Source organism: Culex quinquefasciatus, chromosome 2 (assembly GCF_015732765.1).
Source record: "Culex quinquefasciatus strain JHB chromosome 2, VPISU_Cqui_1.0_pri_paternal, whole genome shotgun sequence".
NCBI lineage: Eukaryota > Metazoa > Arthropoda > Insecta > Diptera > Culicidae > Culex > Culex quinquefasciatus.
In genome coordinates this window covers 149,813,256-149,826,172 of record NC_051862.1, presented here as the reverse complement: position 1 = coordinate 149,826,172, position 12,917 = coordinate 149,813,256, and the positions used below count along the sequence as shown (strand labels likewise).

The 12,917-nt window shown below is 35.3% G+C and overlaps 1 protein-coding gene across 7 annotated transcripts in view; it reads left to right on the top strand.

The window, feature by feature from the left end:
* LOC6032942 overlaps positions 1-12,917 on the top strand; it is a 151,814-nt gene that overhangs the window by 96,518 nt on the left and 42,379 nt on the right. For all 7 annotated transcript variants that reach the window (XM_038257543.1, XM_038257542.1, XM_038257541.1 and 4 more), the window contains 5 exons: positions 7,719-7,866; positions 7,927-8,090; positions 10,920-11,200; positions 11,267-11,538; positions 11,617-11,699. In XM_038257543.1, coding sequence (XP_038113471.1) covers positions 7,719-7,866; positions 7,927-8,090; positions 10,920-11,200; positions 11,267-11,538; positions 11,617-11,699 — 948 coding nt within the window. The remainder of the gene's footprint in view (positions 1-7,718; positions 7,867-7,926; positions 8,091-10,919; positions 11,201-11,266; positions 11,539-11,616; positions 11,700-12,917) is intronic.

Genomic DNA, 12,917 nt, shown 5'->3' with positions numbered 1-12,917 from the left:
GTGAACATGCTTTCGTGAAAATGGTAACCACGAACAATGTGTTCAAATCCCATGGTAGGGGAAATATACCCTTTCTAATCAAACACCTATCTTCGTCATATGAAGAGTTTGATGCTCGATTAAAACTCTCAAAATACTATTTTGGCTATACACTTACCAGCAACAGCACCGCCACAAGTAAGCACGCAAATTTATGCCATTTACTGGCCAAAAAGAGCAAATTTAATGCACTTTTAATCATAATTTATATTTTGCGAGACCATTTCTCATCATTTTGGTGACACACACATCCACACGCAAGATGAGAGGTTAACTGCTTAATGAAAGTCGCCATCAATATCTTTTCACTTGCGCTAACGTTTTCAAAGCGCTTCAGATATGAAATTGCTTCCAACTTCCGGCAACATGTTCTTTTGCACATTAGTTAGTCACTCACTTGCAAAATAATCCCGAAACATGTAAATAATTAGCAAGCGCCATAAAAAAAACAAACGTGCCAAGTTGTTTGACGGTTGAATTTTGACGACCCACTTCAATCGAAGGCTGAAGAAAACCGAGCAAGTAGCGAAGGCAAACGAAGAACAAAGGGTGGCCACCAACACCACCAGCAGTGCCTGTTGGAGTGAGCCAGTGATGCCAGGAAAAAATCTCTATAAATGCTACTTTGCGTGAGTTTTCGCTTGAAATTTCATCAATTTTGGCAGTACTAAGCAGACCCAAAAGAGCGCTGTAAGAAAAAAAAAAGAACTAAGCTGAACTGATTAGAATGCATTTGGGATTGTTTTTAAATGCTTGTAAAAGGAATAGCATAAATTTGAATAAAAGTGAAAATAAACAGAAATGTTCACAAAAAGTTGCAAAGCCTCTACTGGGATCTTATAGAATTCAGAATTTTATAAAAACAACAGATATTTCTCTTTAACATTGTTAACCATTTTTATTTTGCCTATTTACCGAGCGAATGATTGAAATATTGCATCACACACGGAAACCTTTTGCGTGTATCGGTCACCAAACTGAATTTCACCCCAAAACGCCAACATTCCACACCTCTATTAGAGGATTACTCAATCGACTCAAAACTAGCTCTGCACACCCCGTATAATCCTGTCACGTAAAAGTCTTTCTCCATCACCAATTTGGCCTGGCCTGGCTGTCACACTCACACACGCACATGTGACTGACACGCACTTCAAACGTCAAGTTCCATCCCCGTCCCCTCCTCTCATCGCATTCATCAGCCTTGTTTCGGCTTCAGCTGATTGATGAATAATTGAAAGTTTACGCGCTCCAACGACGATTATCTCACTCAAAATGTCCAAAATCGATCGTTGACCGCGGCGGGCAGGGGCCACATGGGACACGTGACGATTGGGCCACGCCCCCGCACCCCACCGCTTATCGGTCAGTAGTCACTTCCACGCGCGCATGCATTAGTTATGGTTCACGTGCACGGCGGTGAGGATGAGGATGACGGTGGTGGTGTACAACTTAATTACCGCCTCTTAATTGCAGAAGAGGAGGAATGAAAACAACTCAAATTAATTTCCGATAAATGTCGTTTGACGACCGTGTCAGGATATTAACCTGGGACATTCAATGGGAAGCGGATGTGGTGACGGTTGATATTCGGTTGCTGAAAGCTAAATGAGTCGTGTAATTTAACGTGAGATCTTGAGACGAATGTAGGACAATTCTATTCTCTTGGAAATCGAATTTTGGCCTTTTGTGTGGATATGAGCACAGCAGTGTATTTTGATTGGGGTGAAGATAAATACTTTACGACAAATTCAAAATATTGTAGTCCAATATGATCACTAACTTACCTGCTAACATATAAGAAATTATTTCGGAAAAAATAAATTGAAATGAAACTAATAATAGCTTTGTATTTCCCCCTCTGCTAATTTCGCAATTTCCTCGACATTTCGCCAGCGGATATTCAACACAGTAACATTGAATCAAAAAGTTGCGATTAACAGAAAATCCAGCTTAATTCCGTATGATAAGGCACGGCATAATGTGTTTCATTTGCCACCCAATTTGGGAAGTCTACACACCCAGAGTGTAGGGTATTTTAACCATTAGTGGACCCCCTAGTAGAGCCGAAGCACATTTTTCACAAATTTTCAAAATTTAATCTCTTTTTCATAACCCTTTGTACAAAACAATGAAAACTGAAGTCTTTTGAACAATTTTGACTATTTGTTTTATCAGTTTATTTGTTTTTGAGCAGAAAAATAGCCATTTGAAAAAAAAGTTTTTTTTTGCCTGTTGTGGGCCCCCTTTTCCTATAGTGGACCCGGGTCCATAATCCGGTTGTGGACCCGGGTCCACTATAGGCAAACTGTTATTTTTATACCAAATTTAACCGATATTTGATGTTTTGATGCATGGTGTAGGTCTAATGACAGATATTATGAACAAAAGATGGATTTTGCTCACTTTTCATCATAAACAAATATGTTTTGTTAACAAATTTAACTTTAAACAACAAAAAACCTAACAGACATTTAAACACATTTATTTCCGAAAAAGACCAGAGAAAACGTTTCAAAAATCACTGTAAATATAAAAATAATATAAGAGAAACTTTTGCTTAAATACAAAGTTTTCTTCATTTTTGAAGGTTTAATTGGGTCCTAAAATGAAGCTTACATTGCTGATATTACTGTTTACAGCGATAAAGCTTATTTTTCTGAGTACAATGACCCTTTGTACGACCACAAAGAGTTTAAAATGGATTTTTAAATCAATTTTAAAAAATTAACCTCGAGGTCCTTCTTGACAGAAAAGCTCCTACTTGACAGCTCGTTACAAGGGGACCATAGTTATTCCATCGAAAAAATGTTGTCTTGTCAAAAAAAAAAATTGCATTAAAATGAAAAAAAAGTGATCAGAAATGGTTTTTAATCCTGTTTTTTAACGTTGTACATAAAAATTGACATAGGGCTTTAGTATCCAATTAACCCAATTAATTTTGGAAAAGTTTGTCCTATATTGGACCCCCCTAATTTTTGCTTGAAAATGAGCAGTTCTTCGCTTCATTTCAGTAAAGTTCCTTAAAATTACATTATTTCGACTTGCTGAAATTAAATAATCAGTCAAAAAATGATTGAATAGTTAATTCAATCATAAAATATAAATGCAGTTTTGTTGTGAAAATGCTAGTGGCCATGGCTGATTTCAGATGTCGAACTCAAAACACTTATTTTGGTAAAAAGGACAATTCAATATCAGTCAACATTGATTTAAATGATGCTGAACATGCCAAATAAAAGATTTATAGGCAACAACACGCTTGAAATTGTGATTTTATTGAATTTTTCATCAAAAACCCTTCAGAGGGTCCACTATAGGAAAGGGGTCCACTAATGGATAACGTACCCTACTGTCGGCTTGGCTTGAATCGAATCGATGCGACCAAAAACCGACCAGTGACAGCAAAAATGATTTGTCAAATTTAATCACTTTCTGCTGATAACAAAATTCTGCTTTTGATAGTGATATTTCCATTTGCTTTCATGAATTCTACAATGCCGGGGGGTTTCGGGTATCAATATCAGGGCCCAGTTCCTTGCCAATATCGCTCGGCCTTAACCTTTATTTGCGCCAGCAGTCGACCGCACAAAGTGACAAGGCAAACTCTTGAGCCACAGCTGATTAGGTGCCCGGCTTATCGTCGCTGCGAGACCCGTAATTTGAAATTACTTGCTGAAACCGGTAGCTGGATGGACTTTGCACCGTCGCTGCTCGATGGCAATTTGGATGGAATTTGCTTTCGTTCAACTCGGAGTGTTTCGCGACGAGCTTGGCTTGGATTTGCGCGACACGCAGCTCCCCATATTGCCGGGAGAAACCTTGACTTGATTTGAAAAGGCTGTGTTTATTGCTCAAGAGGGGAACGAGATGCAATGCAATCAAGGAGTGTGGGTTCTTGATTTGAATTGATATTATACAATGCTATTCAGCTGGTGTTTTGGCGAAAACGCAAGAATGAAGATCGGTATGCAGTTTTGTGACCTCAGAGGCCAATATAATTCTGTAGAATAATTTATAGCTTAGAAAATGATAGTTTTTGCAATGAAAAGATCTTTCAGGACAAATGATACTTAGCATGATTTTTCGAACCAATATTGAAGGGAGTGGGGAGGAGCCTAATTATAGAAAAAATGTTTACAGCGGCCTAATAAATTTTCATACATAGGCATATAAATAAATATTGCATGTATTAATATTTCAAAATCAGTGTAGCTCAGGTGCCACCTCTGGAACAAACTAGGAAATCCAGAAAAAAGTAGGGAATTTGATTTTACCGGTAGAATTTGTTTAAAGAAATTCTACTGACAAACCGGGAATAATTTAGTTGTAATCATCAAATTTGATAAAATTAGGAGCCAGCCATTTTAAAATGTTATTTCCGACTTTTTCTGAAAAATCTATAAAATCAATACACTTTCACCATTTCAAAGAATATGCATGTAATGATAATGATGGATTTTGCTTTATATGACTGTCAAGTATCTCTGAGTCATGTTTCAGAAGGTTTGCTTAAGTAGTTTTTGAGATACAGCCGTATTAAAATGCTATTTCCAACTTTTTCACGCCGATTATATAAATTTTCTTATAAAAAGTCGGAAATAAAACAATCTCGTAGTTCTCGAGATAGAGCTATTTTAAAATATTATTTCCGATTTTTTCCAAGAAAATCTATATAATCCGCGTGAAAAAATTGGAAATAGCATCTTAATACGGCTGTATCTCAAAAATAACTTAGGCAAACTTTCTAAAGCTTGGTCCTGAGATACTTGACAGTCATATAAAGTAGAGCGTCCAATTTCCCGTCCCGGGAAAAAATTTCCCGGGAATTCCTGGGATTTCCCGAAAAAAATATTTCCCGTTTCCCGGGAAATTTGTAAATTTCCCGGGAATTCCCGAAATACAAGCAGAAGTATACATTTCCCTACATTTTTGGCAGCAATGTTTTGAAATTTTACAAAAAATAATAATTGGAGAACCTGATTTGATTTTATTTATTTCCATCTGCTGTTCATATTGAACTAATCAGTTTGTCTGTTAATTTCATGCCAAGATTTAATTCAGATAATATTTATTTCTGAAGCATTCACCACTAGGAATATTAATTTGCTCATATGTTGGACAACAAAACTCATGCTGTTATGGAATGAATATAAATTATATTATTTATGACAAGCTTTTTTAATGTTATTTTTGTAATATCATTTCAAAATAAGATATTTACATCTTCCGGCCAAGATCAACATTGAGATTTTTTTGACTTTTTTTTTACCTTGAACTAAGTATTCGAGAAATTACATATTGAAGTTATAAATGTATGAAGCACGTGATCTACCAAGGGCGTAAGAGGGTTATATATGAAAAAATATTATTGAATTTCAATCGCTTTTAAATACTCAAAGTTATTTTAATCTAATTGATTTATTAGGCTGAATACCATATAACTAAAATCATATAAAAAAAACATGAAAAACCATTAAAAACAACTTCGTATCAAATTTTCAAGTTAAAAAATAGTGTTTCAAGTTAAAAAGCGCTAGAAATTAGATTTTTAAGGTAAATTCAATGATTATTTATTTAATCAAAAGTTGAATTTTTTGGTTTTTTAATTTTAACTTTGTGGTCACTAAGACAAATTTAAAAGCAATTTTACAGTTTTGGAGCATAGATTTTCACTGTCAAAACACTTTGGTTTAAAAAAATTCTTCTCAACAAAAATAATAACAATATTTTCTTTCATTTGAGACGATTTGAAAATTTAAAAGTAAGACATTTCTTGTGTTTTCTCAAAGTTGCACACTCATTTTGACCATTAAAGTTGCTTTTCTATACAATTTCATTGCAAAAGATTAATCAGAAACAGGATTAGAATAATTTTCGTTAAATTTCAAATTTCCCGGGAATTCCCGGAATTTCCCGGGAATTTTGTAACCTCGGGAAATTGGACGCTCTAATATAAAGCAAAATCCATCATTATCATTACATGCATATTCTTTAAAGTGAAACTGTATTGATTTAGTGATATTCTTAGAAAAATCGGAAATAACATTTTAAAATGGCTGTATCTCGAAAACTACATCAGCGAATGTTTTCAATTTTTGCTCAGAGGTGCGTTATGGTGTAAGGAATCTATAGACACCAAAATCTCGGATTGCATTTTTTTTTCATAATATCGGTATTTTGAGCACCGTGCGAGTGCTTAACCTGCCTAACATACGACGATTTTCCCTATTTAATTTAAATTTTGAAATGTCCCTAATATTTGGAGTTAAAGACATTTAGAAACATTTGGTTGTTTAAAAAACTTTCAACATTAAATTAATATCAAAACGTGTTGATCATATTGATTTTAATGTCAATAAATAATGCAATAGTACAATATTTTAAATTTACAGGATTCTTTCAAAGTTAGCAAAGCTTGATAATGAGTTCTGCTGGCCATGTTACTTTTTATGCAAAAAACGCTTAGGTTGATAATACATTTTGATTTGATTCTTCATTTGATAAATTGAGCAGGAAACAATGCTTGGTTAATAAAATTGAATATATTGTTTTACCATCTTATCATATATTGTTTTACCATCTTATGTTAAACTATTTTCCAAAGATTATTTTATACTTAGGTTTAATAAAAAAATGTTCCATGTTAAAAAAATCCAGGAAAAAATCCTGTTAGTCGGTAAACCCCGATTAATGCTGAAAAATCTTTTTTTTTTGCATCTAGTGGTATAAACTACTATTTCGATTTCAATTTATAATAATTTTTATATTAGTCATGTTATGCCAATGTAAATATTTTCCAATGAAAGGTCCTTGAACTATATGAAACTTCATAGCCTATTGAATCATACAAAACTCTGGATATGAACCAACAGAGGTTGCCTACTAATGTTGCTCCAGTACCATGCAGCCTCGTGCCTCAAGCACTTTCCCAAGTGCACCCCAGTTAGCACTCTCTCTTCGTAAGCCCTCTTGAACTCACATATTCTCCGAGCACATCATCACTGCAACTGCATCTTGAAGATGATGCTCCTGCTGCTGCTCATCGAATTGGAAAAGTTGCACATCGGTTAAAAGCTGTTGCATAATTGTTTCTTTCCTTTTGCAGTGGGCTCTCTGGCACACGAGAGTCGGTGCTGCTAATTCAAATGCCTGTCAGCTTTGAGTGAGTTTAACGAGGAAAGCGCCGATCATTAGGTGATTGGGCTACTGGGTCACTTGCTTTTGTGAAGCCCTGAAGAAAACTTTATTTTTATTGAATAAGGAGAGTGGTTCCAACCATAATTTACAATCCACTCGGTAATATCTGCGGTGCGGTTTCTCTCGAAAAAGACTTGAACCGCATTCGCAACGCGATTCGCTTGGCCCATTGACTCTTTCGCCGCATCAAGTCATGCACTGATGAGGCGGTTTTGCGCAGGAGTTTGTTGCAGAAATTTCTTCGCGTGCACACCAGCACGGTGGGTTTTCTAATAGCACGTGCTTTCAACCCCACCGATTGCCGGCTGGCAGGTGCATCCCATTGAGATTTCACTTTTGGTCCCAAGCGCTGCTTGCATTACAACATCATATTAAATGGACCCGGTTTAGCCCGATAGGGCAGAGACTAGCCATCGTATTAGTAAGTTAAAAGTAAACTAGTCTAATGCAACTTTCGTTTTCGTTTTCTTCGCACACAGGGAGGAGGTGAAAAACCACACCGTCAAATGGGGCCAAAAGTTCGAGTTTCCCTGCAAGATGACGTCGAACGCGTCGACCGGAGTGCTGGACCCGTGCACGGTCCGGATCTCAATCCGGAAGGAGATCAAGGGTGGTCGGAGTTATCAGGTAAGGTTCTTTGTGAAAAATAGAAATTTTGTCAGCTAAAACACTTGTTTCGCTTTGCAGAAACTGGGATTCATCGATCTGAACCTGGCAGAATTTGCCGGCTCGGGGTTGACGTCCCGAAAGTGCCTGCTCGAGGGGTACGACACCCGGCACCGGCAGGACAACTCCATGCTGAACGTGTCGATACGGATGCACATGATCCAGGGTGATATTCTGTTCAAAGTGTGAGTATTTTTTTATTTTTTTGCTGAGGTCAATCTATTTGAATTGAATATGGAATTTAAAATGGAATTGAAAATGGAATTGAAAATGGAATTGAAAATGGAATTGAAAATGGAATTGAAAATGGAATTGAAAATGGAATTGAAAATGGAATTGAAAATGGAATTGAAAATGGAATTGAAAATGAATTGAAAATGGAATTGAAAATGGAATTGAAAATGGAATTGAAAATGGAATTGAAAATGGAATTGAAAATGGAATTGAAAATGGAATTGAAAATGGAATTGAAAATGGAATTGAAAATGGAATTGAAAACGGAATTGAAAATGGAATTGAAAATGGAATTGAAAATGGAATTGAAAATGGAATTGAAAATGGAATTGAAAATGGAATTGAAAATTGAATGGAAAATGGAATTGAAAATGGAATTGAAAATAGAATTGAAAATGGATTAGAAAATGGAATTGAAAATGGGATTGAAAATGGAATTGAAAATGGAATTGAAAATGGAATTGAAAATGGAATTGAAAATGGAATTGAAAATGGAATTGAAAATGGAATTGAAAATGGATTAGAAAATGGAATTGAAAATGGAATTGAAAATGGAATTGAAAATGGAATTGAAAATGGAATTGAAAATGGAATTGAAAATGGAATTGAAAATGGAATTGAAAATGGAATTGAAAATGGAATTGAAAATGGAATTGAAAATGGAATTGAAAATGGAATTGAAAATTGAATGGAAAATGGAATTGAAAATGGAATTGAAAATAGAATTGAAAATGGATTAGAAAATGGAATTGAAAATGGGATTGAAAATGGAATTGAAAATGGAATTGAAAATGGAATTGAAAATGGAATTGAAAATGGAATTGAAAATGGAATTGAAAATGGAATTGAAAATGGAATTGAAAATGGAATTGAAAATGGAATTGAAAATGGAATTGAAAATTGAATTGAAAATGGAATTGAAAATGGAATTGAAAACGGAATTGAAAATGGAATTGAAAATGGAATTGAAAATGGAATTGAAAATGGAATTGAAAATGGAATTGAAAATGGAATTGAAAATGGAATTGAAAATGGAATTGAAAATGGAATTGAAAATGGAATTGAAAATGGAATTGAAAATGGAATTGAAAATGGAATTGAAAATGGAATTGAAAATGGAATTGAAAATGGAATTGAAAATGGAATTGAAAATAGAATTGAAAATGGATTAGAAAATGGAATTGAAAATGGAATTTAAAATGGAATTGAAAATGGAAATGAAAATGGAATTGAAAATGGAATTGAAAATGGAATTGAAAATGGAATTGAAATGGAATTGAAATGGAATTGAAATGGAATTGAAAATGGAATTGAAAATGGAATTGAAAATGGAATTGAATATGGTATTGAAAATGAAATTGAACATGGAATTGAACATGGAATTAAAAATGAAATTGAATATGGAATTGAAAATGGAATTGTAAAAGGAATTGAACATGTTATTGAAAATGGAATTGAAAATGGAATTGAATATGGAATTGAATATGGAATTGAATATGGAATTGAAAATGGAATTGAACATGTAATTGAACATGGAATTGAAAATGGAATTGAATATGGAATTGAAAATGGAATTGTAAAAAGGAATTGAACATGGAATTGAAAATTGAATTGAAAATGGAATTGAAAATGGAATTGAATATGGAATTGAAAATGGAATTGAAAATGGAATTGAAAATGGAATTGAAAATGGAGTTGAAATGGAATTGAATATAAAATTGAAAAAGAAATTGAAATTGGAATTGAAAATGGAATTGTAAAAAGGAATTGAACATGGAATTGAAAATGGAATTGAAAATGGAATTGAAAATGGAATTGAAAATGGAATTGAAAATGGAATTGAAAATGGAATTGAAAATGGAATTGAAAATGGAATTGAAAATGGAATTGAAAATGGAATTGAAAATGGAATTGAAAATGGAATTGAAAATGGAATTGAAAATGGAATTGAAAATGGAATTGAAAATGGAATTGAAAATGGAATTGTAAATGGAATTGAAAATAGAATTAAAAATGGATTAGAAAATGGAATTGAAAATGGAATTGAAAATTGAATTGAAAATGGAATTGAAAATGGAATTGAAAACGGAATTGAAAATGGAATTAAAAATGGAATTGAAAATGGAATTGAAAATGGAATTCAAAATGGAATTGAAAATGGAATTGAAAATGGAATTGAAAATGAAATTGAAAATGAAATTGAAAATGGAATTGAAAATGGAAATGAAAATGGAAATGAAATTGGAATTGAAAATGGAATTGAAAATGGAATTGAAAATGGAATTGAAAATAGAATTGAAAATGGAATTGAAAATGGATTAGAAAACGGATTAGAAAATGGAATAGAAAATTGAAAATGGAATTGAAAATGGAATTGTAAATGGAATTGAAAATAGAATTGAAAATGGATTAGAAAATGGAATTGAAAATGGAATTGAAAATGGAATTGAAAATTGAATTGAAAATGGAATTGAAAATGGAATTGAAAACGGAATTGAAAATGGAATTAAAAATGGAATTGAAAATGGAATTGAAAATGGAATTGAAAATGGAATTAGAAATGGAATTGAAAATGGAATTGAAAATGGAATTGAAAATGGAATTGAAAATGCAATTGAAAATGGAATTAAAAGTGGAATTGAAAATGGTAATAAGAATGGAATTGAAACGGAATTAAAATTGGAATTCAAACTGGAATTGAAAATGGTGTTGAAATTGGAATGGATAATAGAATTAAAAATAATTTGATTTAACGTTGAGAAATCTTTTTCTATTTCCAGTCCTTCGCCGAGCCCCAAGTCGAAAGCCATCCCGCCGCAGGAGAACCTCGGCGGGCTGGGAGGCCTTCCGGCGCCCACCGCCGCCGTAGTCGGTGGTGGTCCCCCCGCGGCGGTCGTGCCACCCACCGGAGTTGTGGTGGTAGCGACAGCGGCCACAGCAGCCACGGCACCATCCGCCGCCAACCGCATCTCCACCAAAGATGACTCCTCGATAGCGTCCGGCTCGTCCGGGTTTGACTCGCTACCGAAGAAGAAAGGACCTCCCCTGTTTGCCACCGCCGGTATGTGTTGAACCTTCTGGGAGTATGACTAATATTCAACTGATTGTTTGTGCCTCTTTTTCGCAGATTATCAGCAATCGATGGACCTGGAAATGTCCTTCCCAGTGACCGATTCCGGTATCTCCGAATCTTCCGAACCGCCATCGTCCATGCTGGACTCGACGACGTCCCAGGCAACGCTTCCATCGTTGGCGCTGGCGGCCACCAACAGCAGCAACTCGCAGTGCAGCAGCAGTAGCGGGGCGAGCCAGGTTGGGGCGGCCAACTCCACAGCAACGGGGACGGTGCCCGGCGGCATCGAGCTGGGCCATTCGCGCAACTCCAGCAACACTAGTCAAGTACGTCGGAGATTGGCAAAAAGAATCTCAACAATGCGTCCAACTCATCTTGACGTAACTTTTTTTTTCCACCCTCAGATGTCCAAAGGATCCGGTTACAGCAGTTTCTCCCACAGTCAGCACTCGCGGCAAAGCTCCGAGGGCGACTCCGGACATCAAAGGTAAGTCGGTCCACCCTCCAAACTTGCCACTTGCACAGCTCCAACACGACAGCAACAACAACGAACGCCACTTGTTGTGTGTCACTTTGGAATCCCCCAGTTTCTTTATCTCTTCTCCTCTCTCTTCTTAGAACACTGTGCAAATTGATATTTCGTTCCAAGTTTGATTCTCTGTTCTTGTTATTGGTTTTGTCTCCCCCGTTTATTTCTTATTGTAAAACACTGTTTTCAATTACTTTTCCACCGATTTTCTAAGTTAGTTTTGGTTGAATTCTTCTTGTTTGAACCAATTCTTGCTAGGCTAGTGTTAACAGTGCTTCGTCGAATTGTTCATAAAGTTTGCTCCACGCTAGCCCATCATACTAAACTTTCATCCAAACAATGCAATAATGCAGCGGGCGCCGCGACGCAGCTGTTTCCTTCGCCAAGTGTGCGCCAGTACTCAGTGTGATATCAAATCTAGGCCAGATAGTAGTCGTGTGCCAGCACCGTCAGAGTGCGTGCGTTTGGAGGTCGTTTTCATTGTGATTACTTTGGAAAGTGAAGCAGTGTTTTGGTGAACTCCCTTGTTGAATTTTGCGTTCGCTGAAAAAGTTTTTTTTCCTGGGTCATTGCATTTTCAACTATGATTTCAAATTAAATACGATGCCAATCGATTAAATCTTTGTACACACGTTCTCTATATTTCAAGAAGCCACTTAGCGTCTGCATTTTTCTCTATCTTTTCAAATAATTTTTATTTTTGGCAAAGAAAATTCTAATATTGTATACTTCTAACATCTGTGTGGTCTGCTTTTCTGGTTACTCAACCGTTAGAAATAAAAAATCATGTCATTTTTTAACTTTACGTGGTTACTTTTTATAGTGCAACAATGTTCTTCAAAGTTGTAGAGCAAGGTTTGCTTGCACCCATCGGAAGTTATCACAATTTCAACGAAAAAGTTCATTAATAAAGTTATATTGGCTTTTTTTGAATAGCCAAACGTTTGCATTCAACATTGATTTTTTCGGAAAATTCAACAAATTTTGCATTAGACTTACTCTTTGAAGATTCTTTTGTCTTAGGTACAGTCATCCCACATATTCGGAACACCCACAAATTCGGAACACTTTTTTGATAATTTGTCAATAGCATGCCAAAAGTAGCTTTTCTGTCGACCTTACTATTTTAGAACCTTCATTTGGACATTATCTTGCTATTTCACTAGTAAAAGTAGT